Source organism: Netta rufina (genome assembly GCF_964035555.1).
Source record: "Netta rufina genome assembly, chromosome: 2".
Taxonomy (NCBI): Eukaryota; Metazoa; Chordata; class Aves; order Anseriformes; family Anatidae; genus Netta; species Netta rufina.
Genome location: NC_140124.1, coordinates 147,326,916 through 147,347,575, shown reverse-complemented (window position 1 = coordinate 147,347,575; position 20,660 = coordinate 147,326,916). Strand labels below are relative to the sequence as shown.

The window sequence follows — 20,660 nt, the reverse complement described above, 5'->3', positions numbered from 1 at the left end:
CTGTACAAGGTCTGACCATGGATGGGACAGGAGATTTTTGCACCTACTTCAAAATCATATTTGCTTATTTAAGGCCACGCAGACCTCAAGTTTTCAGGCCTTTCCTTGTGCATGACAGGCTGCAGCATTTTCTGTATTTCTAAGTAGGATGAGGATCTTCATAATGACTGTTGTGTAAGGTTTTATCCCTTGTTTTCTTTAATCCCTCACAACATGTTCCACTCTGCACTGTTTGTCTTTTCCATTCCTTGTTCCCTCTGTTCAGGCAGCAGGATCCTCCCTGTTCCCTCTCCTTTACAAGGATCATTTGCTACCGCGGTACCTGCAGCTGAGTCTTCATCTTCCTGATCCCTCCCCTCCAGCAACCTCCAGCACTTTCAAACTGCAGCTGAAAAAAGTTCTTTCTGTCTGTGCTTCTACCTCCCCCCGTCACCACCCCTTACCTCACAAGTGTTTACAGAGCACCTACTGGGAGGCACAGGATGAATTCTGCTTACAGCATCAAACAAGGCAATTGAACTTCTGATTTTTTTAATAAACCTTTTATCTCAAAATAATAATACCATTGTAAAATCACTGAAAACAAATCAAATAATTAATTGCAAAACTATGCAACAGCTGAACTGTACATTTGATTGTGTATAGATTTTGCTCTCAACATTTAATTACTTGTTTATAATAATAAATACTTGATTGAAAAATCACTTTCTGCACAGCATTAAGGAATTTACTTTTACATGCAGCTTTAGGTGTAGAATCAAGCTGTCATTGCCACTAAAGCTACATCAGGATGGTGCTGAGAATACGCAGTAAGGCAGGGTCTGAATGAACAGCCAAAGAAGTAAGACATTAAAATATTCTAAGACAGCTCCTATTTCTCATAGGAATAGTAATGCTTTTTATTTACAACAAATGAGATGTGTTTCAGGTTCATTAATTCTGTGTGCCTGACTTTTATTTTTAACTGAAGTGTTTGTGTATGATTGGTTACAATGAGAGCCATGATCTTATGCTCATCCTACAATTATCTTATTACTGATTGCACCTGGCATTGTGTAGATGAAGAGCACCAAGAAGACAACAAGAATAAGCAGAATTATGCCAATGATGATGTACTTCTTGTAATTTCTCCAGATCAGATGATACAAACACTTGAAAGGATTTACAAACCAGGAGAAGGATGTGTCTGGTCGGCTAAGGAGGAAGAAAGAAGAAAAGAAATAAAAACTTTTGTAAAGGCAGATCCATCTATTTCCAAAGCTACCCCACTGCAAAATATATATTTGAGTCTAAAAATGACCTTTAACTCGTGGGAGCCCACTAAAAGATTTGGAGAGAACTTCTGTGAGTTTTACCTACTCTTGGGTCATCCATCTTGTCTCCAGGCCCTAGCTCCACACACAGCTAAGAATGAAATTCCAGTTCATATTTCATAATTACTCCAATTTAGGGCAAGATGAGGGGTTCAAAAATATAGAAAAGATGGTGAAAAATCCTAAAGAAGAAATGCAAGCATCTTAAATTTGAGTACAAAAGCTTTCTATTCATTGCAAAGAATTTAGCATTGCAAAAGGAGTAATTGAGTCACTACAAAATGTGATTGCTTGGTGATAGTCACTGTGCCATAACAGGCAGTCAGCTCAGGCCCAGCATACAGCCCAAAATGAGATATTGTCAGAAGGGGTTTTAAAACAGGCCTCCTGAAAACTGGAGATGAGAGGAACCTCAAAATCTAGGTAGATTGCCTGGGTACATGAAAGGAAGAAGGGCCACCTTCTGGTGGGGCATATCTGCACTCCACAACCCTGTATTTCTTCCAAATGTTGTCCCATGTCATAATCTTTTCCGTAATCAGTTTCTTCACACTGTACAGCAAAGCTGCACATGGAGAGGAAAGCTACATTCCCCTTAGGAAAAATGTTGTGGTAATCTCTCCTCCGGCATTGTGCCTCTGACTTCAACAGCCCTACCTCTGCGATGAGCTGAGCCAACAGCTGTCAGCAGTGTGTGAAGGGATGACCTGCAGAGTGCAGTGATGTCAAGCAACAATATCAGCAAAATTGGGTACAGGCTTTCTTTGTTATCAAATATCACTGTAATTGTGCAGATGGTACAGTGGTAAGGAGAATTAAGACCGAGGGTCACAAAAAGTAATGTTTTACTCCAGCAAGCTGGTTAAGTAATTTAAATGATGTCTTAGTTAGCTGGAGAATTCAGTATTCAGCACATGATGGGGAATGCCAATCTGACAGACACGGGAAATCTAAAGGTCAAACAAATATTTTTTTTAATTAAAGACCATATTATAGTAAGGATAGAAATGGCTTGGAAATAAATAAAAAAATATAAGCCCTCCAGGTTAAAAGGAATTGTAAAAAAGGGGATGTGATAAAGAGCGAAGCTGACTGAATCACAGACTTGAGTAACAAAAACATCATTCCATGTGTTCCACCTAAAGGGCTTTTCATAACTTTAAGGACAGGGGGGAAGAAAAGCCAGACTCCGGCTCATTTAATTTGTTTTCTGTGCAATATAGGCAACAGAATTCAGTACCAGCTATAACAGTGTATTTGTTACAACAGAGAGCATCTACCAGAAAAGCATCCTGTCTTGACTGGCTGAGATGAAGAGATGGATAACCTCACGGTGGCTTTACCAGTATGAAATTACACTCACTGCTAACAACCATGCACCTTATTTCTCATTTGTTTTAGTCCTCAGACATTTAATCTTTGTCAACCTTTTCTTTGGTACATTAAAGAGTGCCATTTCCTAGTAGCTCCTGGAATATAATTTAGTTTTTCAAAATATTTTGTTTTGCATGATTCAGTTTTAAAATGAACAATCTGGAAATGTATTGTCAACAAATGTGCAAACCTAGAGTACTGGCACAGAGATATAGAGACTCTCTTCTTCCTCAAGAGAGCTTATTTGAAGTGCAGAAACAGTTGTCTGCCATCTCTCAATTGATTTTGACTGTTGTGTATGTGTGAACCACTTAGTCCATACTACACATGGTGGCACTGAGTTGGTAAACTTTAATGCCAGCTTTATGGAACCAAGGCATACAATGTCTTCAGCTATTATTTTATTTTCTTTCCAGTATTTGGTCTTGATGTACTTACTATCTGCATGCTGATAGCACCTTTTTAACCTTAGGATTTGTTCTGCCTAACATTCAAAGTCAGGTGTCCAGTCTGGTGCAGTCAGCGTGGAGAGGAAGGACCTTGCAGAAGACCTCTCTCCCCAGTTTCCTGATGATCACTGCTCCCATCCTAAGATATGTGCTGAGTAAATAGGATGACTCCTCCATCTGTATGTGGGTAACTACAACAGGAGCCCAAATTACTTGCTTCTGAGATGGATAATGTCAGGTAGGACTAGTCCCACCCTGAATTTAATTGAAGCTTACATCCCAATTAAGCACAGATCTGGGTCAAGCCATGTGTTTCCTGTGTACTTCAACATAAAAATCTGGATGTGAAGCCCCCCTGGTTATTCAGCATAAGATCTGAAGACCCTGGTTTTGCTGCATCTAGGTCAAAACACCTCCAGGCTGGTTGTGCACCAGTGAAGGGGCCACCAGGCTAGTGACCACATTTTGGCACAACAGCACATTACCAGCAAAAATGTCCTTGAGGTGAAAATTCAAGGTGCCCTGGAGCCCCAGGCTGCCTGGCTGGGTGGGCTGGGATTGATGACTTGAGCTTGAAAATGAGCATGGCTTTGTGCATCCTTTTGACATCCTTTGGGCAAGTAATCGTTCTGTTATTACACCCTATGATCCCTCTTAAAACTGCCTAGGTTGGTTGCTTCTCACACGTACATGTATTTCAGATCTGTCTCAGTCCTCCCTCCTATGTAATAAAAATGCTGCAGTTCCCATTACTGGGCATTTTTTAGACATCTGTCAGGTATAGCTCATCCTGCCCTTGGGTAAAGAAAGATGTTCAATGATACAATTGATTAAAGTTTTTCTAAGGCTAATTCTCAATAAGTCTCTGTTAACTCTAATTTTCAGACAAAATTCATATCCTTTATATGGCTATTGGCAATTCTACCTTCATGCTGTTTTCTCTTCTTTCATATTTATTCTGCGACATTTGTTTGTATATGAAACAAATGAAGAATAAACAATGTGCAATGGTTACCTTTAGGATTTGTGATTTATTTTTAGAAGCTTTGGTAGCAGGAAATATAATACCAATTTCTTTTTTTTTTTTTTTCAGTCTAACTCTTTACTTTAGTAGAACAAATTACTTGAACCAAAATAGATTAGAAGTACATTTTTTTCTGAATGCAAAAGTCTCAATTGATAATATATTTTTTTAATGTGGTAAATACTGAAAGATAAAATGCTCCTTTTAGATCGTCTGCCTTTGTTAAACCACTTAAAATGTCCTATTTAAAGAGCATTATGATGAAAAACAAGGGTTTTCATTCTTTGATTATGAAATACAAAGAAATTAGAGACATATGTTAAAGTCATATGGTTCCTGTATGGCATGATTTTCATGTTTTATGTGCCTTTATCCGCATGTGATTAATTTATCCAAGAAGAACCAGATGCATGCAGAGGTCAGCTTTTCAGTGATAAGTAGCAATTAAAATACCTCCAAATTTCTGTGGATAATCCTTATTTCCTATAACTAAGACTCTGCCTCCTAACGGTCAGATTAATAACAACCCAATTAAAAAAAATAAAAGACATAAACATGGCATACAATAATTTTAAAGCACTTAAATATTAATGGCTTACATATATCCTCCTAATATAGTAAATATCATCTCTCTGATATTTACTTGTGGCCAAAATAAAGTGTCAGGTATGTGCATAAATCACGGTGGTTAAAGAGGTTATCATGGACCAGGTCAGCTATGGAATGAGCCTGTGTGTGAAGCCTTACTGAGGACAAATGGGCAGCAAAGTGCTTTGTTTTGCCTTCCACTGGAAGATGTTTCAGCGTACATGCAAGGTGCTGCCAGCTGAGTGCCATCAACCAGCTCTGTCACAAGGAAGCCTGGCATTGCCAAGATGGCCAAACAGCTCGCTCAAGCTTATAGCAGGAATGAGAAGAGCAAGGAGAGCTGCTCAACCCTGACTGCTGCTGAACACCCCTGCCCCAGCTTTTTAATGAATATGCTCCTACTCACTTGGGTTTTTCCAAGGGCTCGGGCTCCTTTCGAGCTTTGCCTACTGGATTCTTCTCAGCTTCTTCTGCTGTGACTAAGTGAAATTCAGCTTCCACTTTGCCCTGGATCAGAGAGATCATACGTAAGCATCCATTACTTGGTTATTATAATTAAATCACAGCAGGAATTGGCTTGTGGAGAAATTATGGAACCAGCTGAGGGCAAATGAAATTGATTAGAGAAAACAAGAGAAAGTATTTGCAGTTACAGAAAAAGCACAAAGGAAAACCTAGGCACCAAATCCCTGACCTACACCCAGAGACCATAAAGAAAGAGAGGTTTTCCTCCAGAAATATATTTTCTGCTTCCTAAATCATAGTGTAATTCATCTGATAAGGCCTGTTGCATTTTTTTTTTCCTGTTCACTCCAACTATCACATGTCCCTGCAGAGCTGAATGGCTAAGCTGGGGGATGGGTGGCTGGGCTGGACAAAGTGCAGTCCAGCAACAGGGTGAAATTCAGCCCATCACAAGTGATTGTGCACTGGGGTCATACCTCACAAAAGCAGATGCCTAGAAATGAGATCTGTGTGCAGAAAGTGTCATGAAGTCCTAGAGCTCCGTTTTTTTTTGCTAATAATTTTTGTAATATTTTATTACCAATTATTTACCAATAATTTCCAGAATTCTTCTGTTCCAGTGCTTGTTTCCATTGGAACAAGCCATTAAAATTTTTTAAGTAATCCACAAAATATTAGCACCAGTAAAAGATCATGTTTGCTACACCATGCAGAAGAAATACATAAGTTGAGTTAACTTGTATCCTTAGTATCAGCCATAACTTCAGCTACAGAAGTTAGAGCTTCCTAAATATGAGTTAAATCTTTTCCCCTTGCACTCATGGAAGCACTTGATTTTCCACTCTGCCCATCCAGTGTGATGGAAGATGAGCAGTGGAAGAAGGCAAAGAATAAATACAAAGTTGTAGTGGTTTAATCCAGCATGCAGCTAAGTCCCACACAGCCCTTTGCTCGCGGCCTGCCTCTGGGGGTGGGGCAGAGAACTGGAAAAAAAGGTAAAACTCTGTCTGTCTGGGATTATCTGAATGAAATTAATGGGGGTACCACTGAAGCACATGCAGAAGTCATGTGGATTGCCAGTGGTGGCCCATCTTCAGGTAACATATTCAAAATTAGCATCTGTCTCTGTCAGGATCATAGCAGAGCGTATTAGCCTCTGCAAAAATCTGTTCATCTCTAGTAAGCCGCCTACCGTGAGCTCCCCAGCCTTGATGAAAGGCCACCAGCCTCTGACACGCTTCTGCTGAAATATGGAGATCTTGTTTTCTTCACTCATCGCCACAGCCATGCCTAGGTCACAGCTCTTGGCTGTCTTTGCTGCTCGATGGAAGCCGTTCAGGTTCAGTTCGAGAGTGCCTGGAGAGAGAAGTGATGTGACAGCACTCAGAGACCAGAAAGACACAAAGGCATTCAAACAGCAGTTTCTAGGTAAGACACATGGAGCAATGCAGCATTTTGGCCCAAGCTTCATAGCTAAGCATCTTCCTGTACCTTCAGCAATTCATTTATATTGCCTTGGCATTGCTGCATTCAAGTCCCTAATTATTCACTCTGCAAGAAATGGATAAGGTGGCAATCTGGTGCCTCAAAGATATGAAAAACTATGGTCTCAGACTCTTCCATGTACACACCTTGCTAAAATACAGGTATAGAGAGACCTCACATGAAGCTCAGACAGTTTCACTGCATACTTACCCAAGAAATCATCTGAAGAGAGTCTTTCAAAGTCCCACACCTGAAGCACCAGCTCAGCAGGTATTTTGCGCTCTGTCTTTTCCAAGGAAAATATGTTTTCTCTTTTACTAACCACCATTTGTTTCTCTGCTGGGAGGTAGTGGAATGGGAACACAAAGCGCCAGTTGAAGTTGCCCTCTCCTGTCAAGGAGTTGTAATGTACGTCTGTCTCCTGTTTGTCCTCTTCCAGGCCCTTTATCCACCTATGGCAAGCACATAGTGGGACACACTGCCATCACCAGGGGAGTTTGAACTGAAGGTGTTGTCATTCAGTAACGATAAGATAAGCAAACAGAGCATCATTCCTTTAACATTTACTAATCACCCTGTAGTCATGTTGTGCCATGCTAACAGATTCCACATCAATGTCCCAAAACTGGCTCAAGTGGTTAGTCCTAGAGTCTGTAGTGTTTGCACTTGCAGTCTGTGAGTACAAACATGGCATAAATATGGCTGGAGAAGTCTTCCCACCTTTCCTTGTCTTTTTCTCTTGGTTTCTGCTATAGTGTGCATGTCATCTGAAGTTCAATGCTATGTTACAGTAGGACTATGCTTTCCTAAACAAAATTTTCTCTTCTGAAGAGCTCCACCAAGGTAATGATCCAGCATTATGCATTTTAGTTCTGAAGATCATCACAGGTTGAGTAAAGGTTACCGTTTTTGCACTGCACCCAAAGAGTGGTGTTTTTCCTGCAAGCCCCATTAATTCAACAAGAAATGGGGAAAATTAGCAACAATTCCAGTGCAAATCCTGGTGACACATTCAGTGCTGAGTGCACTATCTGAACATAACAAGATATGTGCCTTTGTCATTAAAGCACAGAAACAAACAGATATCCACTCCGGCCTTTCTCTGTCAGGCAGTTCTGGCAGTGATAGCGATGTCCTCACATTATCACACAGCTCAGCACAGAGGCTGGCTCCCTACTTACTTCCTTGGTTTCTAGCTTGTACTGAATCTTATGTTCTCAGAGTTACTCTGCTACTCCTCTGAACACATTAAGTTTGTTGCTAAGGTGCTATGTGTGAACACCAGGGATTTCAGAGTAGCACCTCTCAGGGAACCGCAAGGGAAGGTTTATTCAGCCAGCGTGTGCAATAACTGCTACTGCTCACTGGGGACCATTTGGCTGTGTTGGTGTACAATTATCTAGGCTAATGTCACATTCTCCAAGGGACTGATACTACACAATGGTCAGAACTAACTCAAGTTTCTCTGGTAAAATCAGAGAATCACAGAATGGTTTGGGTTGGAAGGGACCTTAAGGATCATCTAGTTCCACCTCCTCCTTCTCCACTATGGGCAGGGACACCTTCCAACAGACCAGGTTGCTCAAAGCTGCATCCAACCTGGCCTGGAACACTTCCAGGGATGGGGCATCCACATTTTCTCAGGGCAACCTGTTCCAGTGCCTCACCACCCTCATAGTCAAGAATTTCTTCTTTATATCTAATCTAAACCTAAATTAATTTTTCAATATCCTTAGTGCCCTAGATTCTCAGATTTTTCCAGGACTTCATTCACACATGCGTACTCCCACATGAGGTTAGAAAATATTTCCCATTGAAATAGTCTGGCATACGCCAGCTTTTTGTCTATGTTGTGCTCATAATTCCTTTTTCCGTAGTTATTTCATACCTCTCTACTTCCATGCGAGCCCTTACAGTTCAAATTTTGTGTTTTGTCTCTGTTTGTGAGTTTGGTTCTCTTCTTATGCCATCTCTGCTTCAGCCATTTTTTAGTTACTTGATTTTAAGTGAGAAAAATGGTGAAGCAGTATTCAATACACATGACTAATTAGGACAGGCATTTACAGTCAAGTACCAAGGTCACAGAAATACCTCCTCAGATATTCCCACAAAATCATTTTTGTGACTGAATATAATTTTCCTTTTGAAGACAAGTACTGAAGAACTTACCCTTTGACATAGATATCACTTGATTTTTGCCCTGTAAAGATATTTTCATCTTCTAGAATTACATCCTCTGTGTTCCAGATAATTACCCTCAGTTCATAGCTGAAAAAGAAAAGAAACATTTTGTGTAGTTAAGATCATGCTAACAAATGGTCTTTTTTTTAGTAGGTGTGTGTATACTCAGGCTCAGGTCAGACACTAATGTAAACCTCTTCCAAATCATGCTTTTATAAAGTAAGAAATGTTGTATTTGTGCAAAACTCTTAAAATAGCACCAGCCTCAGGCCCCTTCTGTTTACAAGAGGATGTAGCAATACAACGGGGATGGTGGTTCCTCTGCGCTCTTGGAGCATGCCGAATGACAGCAGGGTCATGGCCAGCTTCAGAGAGATGGAAAATTCCTTGCTTTTTATGTGCTTGTTCCTTTTCAGTTCACTTCACAAAAATGCTGCAGTGTAACAAGGCGACGTCGATATAAGCAGCATCATCAGAGCAGCCTCCAAAACTGAAAGAAAGCAGCTTGCTAATAAAAATCAGAGCTCCCTGGGAGGCGCTTTTCTGAAGAAATGCCTAAAACCATTTTCTTTGGTGCAATCCAATGGTTTAAAAGGAAAAAAAAAAAACTGTTTAGAGATATTTTCATTGAAGCAAGTACAATCACCGTCTTCAGAAACAACAATAAAGAGAAATAAATCTTTCCCATCCTTTCCACTATCTATATACAAATATTTACTAGAAGTTTGAACTGAAATACAGATATTGTAGGTGACATAAATACTTGGTATTAAAAAAATTGAGTCATTGTATTAACTGCAAAAATTTTTTAAAAGTATATTTGGGAAATCCAACAAATGATTTTTCTATCATGACATGCTGTCTTGGAAATAATATCAATCTCGGGTGTGAAATCCTTTGACCCTGAAGTTACCAGGTACCCTAGGTCATGGAGCTCTTCAGGACATGTGGACCCTGAAAACCACACCTCTGCACTAGACAAAGAAATTTTCCTCTACAAATCTCCATCAAACCCTGGTTCACTCAAAGATCACCAAAAATAAAAGTTTTCACAACGCGCTTGTGGTTTTATGGAGTCTGGAGTCTCTTTTGCTGCATTAAATAGGCGTTTCCAGGCAAAATGTTTGACTCCATTTTTATGTTGACTTTCTTTCTCATAATTAATGATTTGTAAATATTTTTCCCTGGTTTTGTAGACTACAAAATGGCATCTACATTTTGCTTTTGTGTATATTATTAGTTTTAAATATTTTTGCTGGGGAAATACTTGTCATTAAGGAAAATTACAGAAATTCATGGTCTGAGAAAAGTATTAGTTACATGGACTCTTGTTTTTGTCAAATCTTGGCTTTTATAAAAAGAAATGAAAATAAACAAGTCTGCATTACATCGCTCCTTGTTCAAACGTAAATAAAGCAGGAATGGTATCTAATGCTGCTTCAGATGTAAAATTCCAAAGAAGGGCCTTGCTAAAATATTGGAATAAAGCTGATTAAGGATGACCTGAGAACTCTGTTTGTCTCGTTTGACTTTTTTATTAACAAACATTACATAAACTTGAATAGCTATGTCTAGCATTGCATAGAAAGCAGAAGGATCCATCTGAAATTTGAGAGACTTCTATTCCAAACATATCTCTTTGTGCTGCTACTTCATGTGTTTCTGATCTTGTCTTTGAGCCAAGTATGGGAAATCCATAGGTACACCATTGCATCCGATTAAAGATCTCACCCAGGGATTAAGCACATTACGTAGCTGAAGAAGGGTTTGAAAACAGAATTATTTCTTTCAGCTCAACAAATGGATGATAATATCAGAACTGTTATGGGACTCTTACATCTAGCCAACTGCAATCTCTTTCTGAAAAAGCAGTATCTTTCTAGAAGACGTGGAAGCTCTTGATGCAAAAATCACTAACGGTTCTTGTACTTTTTTAATGAAAGAAACTAGATGCTTTGCTTTGACTTAGATTTATGTGTATCAGAAAAACAGAAGTTTGCTATGATACTTGTTTTAATAGTTCTTTCCAGACTCAGTCTGGAAGATTTACACCACTGTACTGGGAGGAAGCATACAGTATTATTACCCTTTGGGTTTTCTTGGTGAAATGTCCACCGGGGGTCCTGGTAGAGGCATATCTTTAGGAAATATGTCAACCCACATCTGTACACGACCCTTGAAAAAAAGAAATAAACATCAGTGTAACCCTAATTTAGATTTAAAAAGGTTTTAAATGTAGTTCTGTCTTCTAAAAACACAGCTTCCCCTCTGAGCACCAAGCAGTTCATTAGTCTGTAACAAATGAATCTATAAGCAAACTACACAATATATTTTTTTCATACACATATTCTATCAATCTCTCAGTAGTTTGGTGAAGTTGGAATTGAGCTCAAACACTGGAAACTTCCAAGTGAAAATCCATATAAAAATAGTACATGATGAAAACTGAAAAGAGCCAAAGTCCACATGCAGATAGGGTTTGTTTTAGCTTAATAAATGAGAGCATTTAATAGAATGAAAATATGCAGTTATAGCTTATAGTGGCTACTGTGTGTTTAGGTAACTCCCTGTATACACACACCCATGACAATTTGCAGGTTGGTACTGTACAAAGTCTTGTGTATGGTACACCACCTGGGCACTGTCTCTGTAAGTTTGCAGATACAATTAGAAAGCACTGTAACTAGAGGAAAGGAAAACTTCTCTTGGGTCTACCATCACTACACCATCACTGAGCTGCCTTACCTGTTCCATGCCTGGCTTATCCTTATGGTAGAGAGGCCGAGTCTCAATGTGCTCTGGGACCAGCTTGAATCCAACCCCAGGGATTTCTTCCCAAGCACGTAAAACCTTTAAGGAGAGATGTTCGTATGACTCAACTGGCTCCTCTATAGGAAAGAGTAAAACAAAAGAACAAACAGAGCAAAATTAGAATGCTAACCCCCTTGGTAACATGCTCCATAAAATATATAAGATGGTCATTAAAAACCTGCTTGAGTTAAAAGGAATGATTTTATGTACCCCAGCTAAGAAGAGAAGGGTCTTAAAGTGCGTTGCAAATAAGGGTACCCACAGGGATAAATAGAAAAGTAGAACTTACACAGCAGTTCATCTATATTTACAGTGAATCATTTTATTATTAGAGTAGCTGTTTCTAACAGGAAGATGGAAGCAATGTGCGAACTACACTTGTTACAGAAAATTGCAAACGTAAGGTTTTTGTGGCCAATGAAACACAAGGAGACAAGATTTTGATGGAGCTAACAGCAAATAGGCACTAGAAATTACATCTACAACCTTGTTTTGCCTTGTGATGGCAACAGCAAAAATTACCCTGGAGAAGAAAATCACACCTCAGGGGAAGAACAGTAATGTGAGGGCTGAAGTCTATGGGCAAGAACATGTCTTCTGAGCAGCCCAGTTTGCCAATAGAGGAAAAAGTAAGGGAGACCCTGGAGGAGGGAGGAATATTTTAAGGAAGGAACAGTGCTAATAGTGCAGGTGATGTGGATACTGAAAAGCAGAGGAAGCCTTTTGAGCACTTGAGTTTCTCTTTCTTCCCTTTTTGTGTCAGTTCACACAAAAGGAACCCAGAGATTTGAAGAGGGTTATCTCCTAGATTAGGAGAGAAGTATCCAAGTGAAAAGAAAGGTAAAACTTTTTTTGTCAGCAGTTATAACTTTTCCTAGAGTGCTGCTATCTCAGAGTTGCTGGTAAATTATAAAAGGTTTCATCTGGGTTTAATCAGTAGGTGTTGAACACTTCCTAATGGCACAGATAGGAAGGAAGAATGACGCTGTGGTCCTGAGTCCTGGCTCTCTTTTGTGTGCTGCCATGTTTTTAAGATGCAATACATTTCATCTAATTTTATCCAGCTAAAGGCAAGGTTTTTAGTCTGAACTACTCAGTCAAGTAGCCTCAATGGTAAGCAGGACAGATTGTCCCTTGATAACCCATCCCCTCTGTCTCAGGCACCTTTCTAAAGACAAGTTGCACACCTTCTGAAGATGCCTGTTTGTTCCTACTGGCTGCAAATAGTCTTACAGTACCTTGGAGTAGATATATAACTTCTATACTCTTGGAGCAAAGTTAAACTATTCTTTCCCTTGTTATTTAAAGCTGTATGTATGGCCTTCAAGTACAAGTTTCACCACCTGTAAAGTAGAAATATTACTGCTGCCCATTTTCAGTACTCCTCTAGAACTCAAATCTGTGGCCTTTGTTAGTTTTACAGACTCAAACGATGAACAGCACAGGAACTCACCAGGAAATAAGGACCAGATTGCCTTGTCAGAACAGCAGTCTGGAAAAGGAGCATGCAAAAGACTGCATGCTGTAAACTTTTTCTGCAACGTGCCAAAAAAAGTTGTGTGAGTAAGCTTTTCAGGAGATGGACTTTGCCATCTGGTTCTGTATTTCCTTCCTTTTAGTTTTCATCATCTTGTCTGACATTGGTTGTCTGAAGCTCATTTTACTGGACCAGAATTTTGATCTACATCTGTCAGCCACATTTCACAGAATCACAGAATCACAGAATTTCTAGGTTGGAAGAGACCTCAAGGTCATCGAGTCCAACCTCCAACCTAACGCTAACAGCCCTCCACTAAACCATATCCCTAAGCTCTACATCTAAACGTCTTTGCTTGTGTGCTGGTGAAGAAAACAAGCAGCAACACTGAAAACATAAATCTCTCTCAGGCCAACAAGCCAAAATGGATCAATTCTTCTCCCTCCAACAATGCTATCTCAGTAGCCTTCCAGTGGAGGGGTGACCTATATTTTGTAACTGCCAAAGGGAATTTGCTCAAAGATGAATGTTCTGAAATACAAAGAGGTGGATAGAGGTTTCCCTACTCCACAGTGTCCATTGTCTCCAAAACCAGCTCCTTTTATTCCTCCTTGTCTCCATCCTCACTTCTCTTTTCCTTACTCAAATGATAGTAGTGAATCACTGATAGCTCTGTCCCACTCCACCCTTATATGATATGGACACTCAACTTCCTGGTAGTTTTGCCCTCTTTTTAATTTGGGACCCCTGAAAACAAGTTCTGTCCTGTCCTCTGGATTTATGAACTTCCCAGATACGTGGATTTACACAGCATTGTGTTAGCGCTTCAGAAGAGCAGTCAGAGTAGGAATAATCAAGAGGTGGGGAGAAAAAAACAATGGAGAGGAGGAAAGCCAAGCAGGTCAGGTAGGACTGGCAGGTAAGTGGCCTGGAACCTAACTGGGATTGAACAAGGACTTGCCTGACCTTGAACTCACTTCACATATGTACATATGTACATATGTACTTCTTTTTCATTTTCTCCCTGCTTGGTTCTGTCTACACTATGTGTCTTCCTTTAGATGGGGAATACATTTTTTAAAGACTGATGGTTATCCTGACTTTCTCATGTCTTGGTTTGCTGTGTGGAGGGGCCTCAGATCATGCACGCTGCTCTAATTTCAGATGAAACTAAGCCAGAAGACATGTTCAAAAAGCATCACCTGCACTCTAACTGCTCCTGGGCACCCCATCCTTGGGTTCAGGAAGGAGCCAGCCCAAAGTACACCTTAACACCTACCATGGGGATGTTAGGTCCTCATCAACAGCTGTTTTGCCCTACAGATTCTCTCCAATTAAGATACAGTACTAGGTAATAGAGACACAGCCCTCATCACCACAGTTACACGAATATTTCATAGCAGAGACAGGTTCCATAATCTGATCCTAGAGAACACTGCACAACAGGACCCCAGCTGCAGGTGGGGCAGCCTCTTGGTATTGCTATAAAACAGTCAAAGAATGATGAACTACTGCATTACCATTCTCATCTTCAGTGAAGACCGTCTGTCCCTTAAAGACTTTTGTTCCTACTTGTATCTCCCCTGGCCGCATGAAGGGCCCATTTATCCTGTAGTCCTTACACAGCTTAGTGAGGATCTCACTTGGCTTCGTTGCATCTCGCCATGCGTTGTACCCTTCTCTGCAAGGAGGGAACAGAGTGGAGAGAAATGGATGAAGTTTTCCTCCAGCAAAGTGTGCTGTCAAACAGGATTTCCCATGCAGAGATTCACTTCATGGCCAGTGGCCGCAGTGTCTGCTAAGCCCAATTGTTCCTTTGAACTTTCCAGCACTGAGGAGACACCTCCTCTCAGGTGCTCAGACCCTGGGGCCAATCACTCTTTTCTCTTAAAACACAAGAGAAGCTGATGCAGCCTAACCCACAGCTTAGATAACATTGTCCAGGCATTGGCATACTTCCCAAGAGGAGAAGGACCACAGCTCATTCCCTGTTCTAACTTAAGGATTCAAGTCTACCCATTCTAATTCCAGAAGGATGTTTAAGGAAGAAGTACTCTGCTGCTCCCACATGCAGAGGAGAAGCTGAGATTGTCCAGGACCTGGAACAAGGGCATAAAGAAATACTTCATACTGGAGCTGGTAAGGGTCTTGGACTTCATACTTCAATACTTCATACTTGGAGCTGGTCTTGGGTCTTGGTCCATGCTACTGGATCACTTTTTTACTTTATCCATCCTTTGTTTGTAGGTAAAATATCAAAACAATTGTAGGACAAGAATCCCAAATCCTCACATCCCAATCAAATTCTCCACCCCAGAGCAGAGTTATTTTAGTTTGGCTTTCTCCATACTTTCTCCAGTTCAATAATAGGGAGCAGGGCTGAGCCCCATTGTAAGTGGTCTGACAGACCATTTTCCATTTGCCCTTTATGTCTGTCCAAAGACAGTTTATCAAGCAGATATGCTATACATATAAGCTCTTTACTATTTGGAACACTTGGTGAACAAACAATGTTGTTAATTTTAAAATATCCACTTCCTATTTGGCAGCTACCCAAAGCTACTGCTAAGCTCTATGGTAAATTTAATTAAAATACCTCCTGTGACTTCTGTGCTGGCTTAATATTTGGCCACATCTGGAATTTCTCCTCCAAAACCTTAATTCACAGTGTGCTGCTCTCTGTGGCTGTCTGAAGAGGTACTTACATTTCGTATTGACTTTGTAACCCACAGGTAGCTCGATGCCTGCTGTAGAAACGGTTTTCCAAATCAATTTTAGTTTCCCCGATCAGATCATCGGTTCCCACGAAGTCATGGTCATAGATCAGGACCGTGAGCAAGGAATCCTTGGGAAATGTAGCCTGGATTTCAAATGACCTACAGCAAAAATTGGGAAGTATGTGCAGTCAAATCAGTTTTGAAGCCTAAAAGATTAAGTTAATGAATACCATGCAGACAATGTGTGGAACTTTTTTTGCTTGTGTTTTTTATTTAAATAAAATGAACATATTAGAAACACATCGTGCAAAAATAATTTCTTCCTCCTGCTTCTGTATCACCTCCCCTACAGTTCTAAAGCTATTCCAACCTATAGCAGACAAAGCAATGGGAAGGAGTGGATCAGCTGCAATGATTTATCCTGAACCCAACAGAGGTGAACATATGGAAATTATGAAGCTAAGGAAACTGTATGTATGAGAGTTTTTGTGCACTTTTCAGAACCTCCAAAACAGACTTTTCTGTTTTCTTCTAAAGGCTCCAGATTAAATATTGAATATAGGAATTTGGAGGCACCCAGTAAAATCATCAGGTAAAAGCTTTAAAAAATGTTAAAAAAAAAAAAAAAAAAAAAAAAAAAAAACACCACACACACATACAGAGTAGAACTACTTTTTCACTCAGTACATATTTTCAGGGATAAAAATCATTGTCATGAGATGTTTAGGGAAGCTGACAATCTGAGAGTGACCTTAAAAGAGCTTTGATAAATTGATGAAAGAGAGAACATCCTCATCAGCACATAACTGGCTCCAGATTTTTCCAAAGCACAGGCAAAACTGATCTTCATCTTCTGAAGGATGAGTTTTGTCCTTCTTCTCAAAATGGCCAAAGTCTAATTTTGTAGCAAGAGCAAAGCAGGTTTCAGACAAGAGAGCAATTTGGGAAAGCTGGGACTGCTGTGGTGTTGGTGGTACTGTGCTGACCAGGGCTGCAAGGATGGGGAAAGGTGGTTGCCATGACTGATGCTAAACTGGAAAAGAGTTGCTGGGTCAGTCACCCCACTGTTGCCATTGGCAGCAACTGCAAGGACTATCCAAATGAACAGCCAGTTCCTACCTTATCTAAATCAAAGATAGTAGCAATTTCCCATTCTATCTATATGCATCTGTAATCTTCAGGGTTTATCACAATGATAGCTCAGTTGCAACCTCTACTAAAGAGCTTCAATCACACTGAGATGGTGTGCTATGGAGGGACCACTCTACTCTTGTCTTTTCTCCCCACACTGTTTTAAGTCTCTGCTGTTGCAGACAGGATTCTTGCCTAATGGGTTTTCAGTCCAATATAGTATACTTTCTCTGTCTTTCTGTTCTGCTAGATCTACTCCATCCCAATTCAAAATACTTTCATACGTCTTAAAACAGAGGAAAATACTGTAAGAAAATCATAGTTATTAGAATTAACAACATTAAACAAGTTTAACACCTTAATAACACAAATGTGATGTTTTCTGAGAGCTTGCATCTGTCTCCCACATTCAAAAGACTGGGGGGGGCATTAAAATTTTTTTGGCTTAATCCTATAACCATGAGATTTATTTGGCATTCTGTTCAACCTGAAATGGAAACAGATTTTGAAATAACACTTTACTGTGCTAATGTTTATTTCACTTTAAACTTGACAGTTGTACTAATTTGTGCAGACAAGATCATTTATTGCTTCATTTCCTCTCATGCATCATTCCATAAAGCCTCTCACAGATTGCATTTCAGGATGTGTTTTGACTGGTATGAAAATTAAATAATTTGTAGTCATACAGGGTGATAACAATTTTTAACATTTTAATCAACAGAATCATACAACATCCGGGCAGGCAGACATCAGCCTGTATAACAAACACTTTGCAATAGTAACAGCAAAAGTGGTGGCAAGGGACAAAGCAGGAAAAAAAACAACACTGAAAACAAAAAGAAGACATTACTGACCTTCCAAATACTGGGTTTAGCTGCTTGGGGATGTAGTTTTCCCTGTCTTTAATTTCTGTGTTGCCCAGTCTCAGTACAATGTAGGGATCTGACTTGCCATCTGGATCAGCTGGGCTGAGGTTAAATGCCTGTTAGGAAGAAAGATTTCTGTGTCCTCAGGAAGCCTGCTTAAATGTAGTATGGTCACAGCACAGGTCTGTGGGTTCCCTGCCTGGTCCTGGGTGTTCTGGAAGTGAGGGGCTTTGTTTGCCATGAGTAATACAAAACGTGACATTTGGCTTCACAGGCTGTTGGGAAAAGACTGTCTGGAGGAGAGAAGGATTTCCAAAGGTGAAGCAGATGGAAGCACCATCCCACCACTGCTAAGATGGGAAAAGAGATAAGCAGAAGAGGCAATCACAGAATCGTACTGGTTTGGGTTGGAAGGGACCTTAAAGATCACCCAGTTCCAACCCCCATGCCATGGGCAGGGACACCTCCCACCAGCCCAGGCTGCCCAAAGCCCCATCCAACCCGGCCTTAAATACCTCCAGGGATGGGGCACCCACAGCTTCTCTGGGCAACATGTGCTAATGCCTCACCACCCTCAAAGTCAAGAATTTCTTCCTTATATCTAATCTAAATCTACCGTATTTTAGCTTAAAGCCATTACCCCTTGCCCTGTCACTTCACTCCATGACAAAGAGTCCCTCCCCAGCTTTCCTGTTGGCCCTTTTAAGTAATGGAAGGCTGCCAAAAGGTTTCTCCAGATCCTTCTCTTCTCCAGGCTGAACAACCTCAACTCTCTCAGCCTGTTCAATGCAGAGGAAGAAGCTGTCTGCACTAGTACATGCTGGATTCAGGAAACGTTTCCTTAAAAAATGTGGACCAGGTCCTTGGACAACGCAAACCAGATCCTCAGATTACATTTAGAAGAAATGGAAGCTTTTATAGTCAGGAAATAAAGTAACCTCCTCCTACTCTTGTCTTCAGTTTTGTTTGTCATTATCTCTTTGTATGACATTCTTTCCTTCTTAGATCTCCTGCAACTCTGAAATACCTGCTTCATGTATCTCTTTCACTTCTCACATTGCATTCCCTCATTATTTTGTCCTCTGTATTTCTATCTCTTTGTCAACCCCATACCTTATCCACAACATCTACGGCTTTGATCACATCCAATTCACAGCCCTCACAAAATATTCTCCCAGTTCTCCCTCAGTGTGAAGTCTGTGTTGGTGTGTAATTTTGAAAGAACTCTACTGATTAAAACTTACTGCATTTGCATATGACTGGAAGAGGTTGTCTGTGGTGTATTAGTTATATTTCTAGCCCCTTCAGTCCTAAGAAGTAAAGTGATTATCCTATCTTGTGGCTTATCATGAGGAATGTGTAATGTTTTCTATTCAGAGCACACTTTTCTACAACATGAAACGCTAACTGAAATACAAAAAAAAAAATTTACTGTGTGGATGAGGATTTCCAGAAGCTTCGCTGAAAAGATACTGGAAGTAAACCAAGTTGAAAAGCAATGTCCCATTTATTTCAAGGTTAAAAAGTCAGCTTTCTACTTACTGCCACAATATAAACCCTGATGAGGACATTGACGGAGTGGTTCGGTGGTATCCCTTGCAGGATGCGGGGCTGCCCTCCATCCAGCAAGCCGCCACCCTCAGGACATGGGTATATGCAGAAGGACCCCTGGTAAAATACTGACTTTTATTTCCCTCGAAAATAGATCAAGTACAGTATAGAAACAAACCTCTGAATGCAAGCAAAACATCACTCATACAGCCTGCACTGCAGCACATACATATATACAACACATTTTGTGGTACCACTCAAAGGGAACACAGGAGTCAGCATGTTAAACATCACCTGTTAAAACGGTTTTGGTCTGTAACATGGTACTATAGAACCACAGAATCACAGAACCTTCTAGGTTGGAAAGACCTTGAAGATCATCACGTCCAACCATCAACCTGACCTACTGAGTCCCATGAGTAGGCCATGTCCCTTAGTGCCACATCCACTTGTCTCTTAAATACCTCCACGGACAGCATCTAGATGGTTGCAAGAAATATTCACATGCTGTTGGCTATCCATTTTATTATTTAAAGACAAAGACTTGCAGGTACTCTAATTCTAGTTTTATTGGTATTAATATTCTAAAAACAGTATTTTGCTCTTAACTACATATTTGTAAAATGATAATTTCAGGGAGCTAGTTTCACAGCAGTGTGGCTGGGACCCATCTTGCTGTATGTTTTTGAAGCCACTGCACTACTCATATAAACCAATATTGATTCATGCTGCTGAGTAGCTCATGCTGCCTGAAAGCAATCGGCAAGTCATTTGAACAGAAATTTGCATTGCAAACTAACAGAAGTATCAATGAGTTTAATCAGTTTTTCTGAAGTACAAAGTGCTTGAAATCCTACTAATATTATTCAGGCTTTGAACTTCATTTTCAGATTGCCTAACGGTACATTTTTTTCCAAAAGGAAAGGCCTCCAGTTAAACTACTCAGAATTACATATAAGTTGGTGTAACTGATAGTGTAGCAATAGAAGTTGCATTAGTGGAATCTGACCAACATAATATAGCTCTTATTCCCCTTCTGTGATTTAATTTTTTTTTTTTTTTGAAATTCCTTGTTTCAAATCAACAGTGAACAGCTGGTGCTGGATGCTGCTTTCATCTATTGGGTAAGGGGAAAAGAAAAATATGACTGGATCCGATAAGAGATAATTCTATTTACAACAAACTGTTAGTGTCTTTTTCTTTCATCTTTAGTATACCTGAAATA

The 20,660-nt window shown here is 40.1% G+C and overlaps 1 protein-coding gene across 1 annotated transcript in view; it reads right to left on the bottom strand.

Annotated features, from left to right (window-relative positions):
- Nucleotides 1-1,013: 1,013 nt before the first annotated feature.
- FER1L6 (fer-1 like family member 6) overlaps nt 1,014-20,660 on the bottom strand; it is a gene marked incomplete at both ends in the record, with an annotated part of 72,909 nt that continues 53,262 nt past the window's right edge. The window contains 11 exons of the mRNA XM_084281695.1: nt 1,014-1,194; nt 5,155-5,255; nt 6,406-6,569; nt 6,909-7,150; nt 8,868-8,966; nt 10,966-11,054; nt 11,625-11,767; nt 14,688-14,848; nt 15,873-16,043; nt 17,873-18,000; nt 19,427-19,552. Coding sequence (XP_084137821.1) covers nt 1,014-1,194; nt 5,155-5,255; nt 6,406-6,569; nt 6,909-7,150; nt 8,868-8,966; nt 10,966-11,054; nt 11,625-11,767; nt 14,688-14,848; nt 15,873-16,043; nt 17,873-18,000; nt 19,427-19,552 — 1,605 coding nt within the window. The remainder of the gene's footprint in view (nt 1,195-5,154; nt 5,256-6,405; nt 6,570-6,908; nt 7,151-8,867; nt 8,967-10,965; nt 11,055-11,624; nt 11,768-14,687; nt 14,849-15,872; nt 16,044-17,872; nt 18,001-19,426; nt 19,553-20,660) is intronic.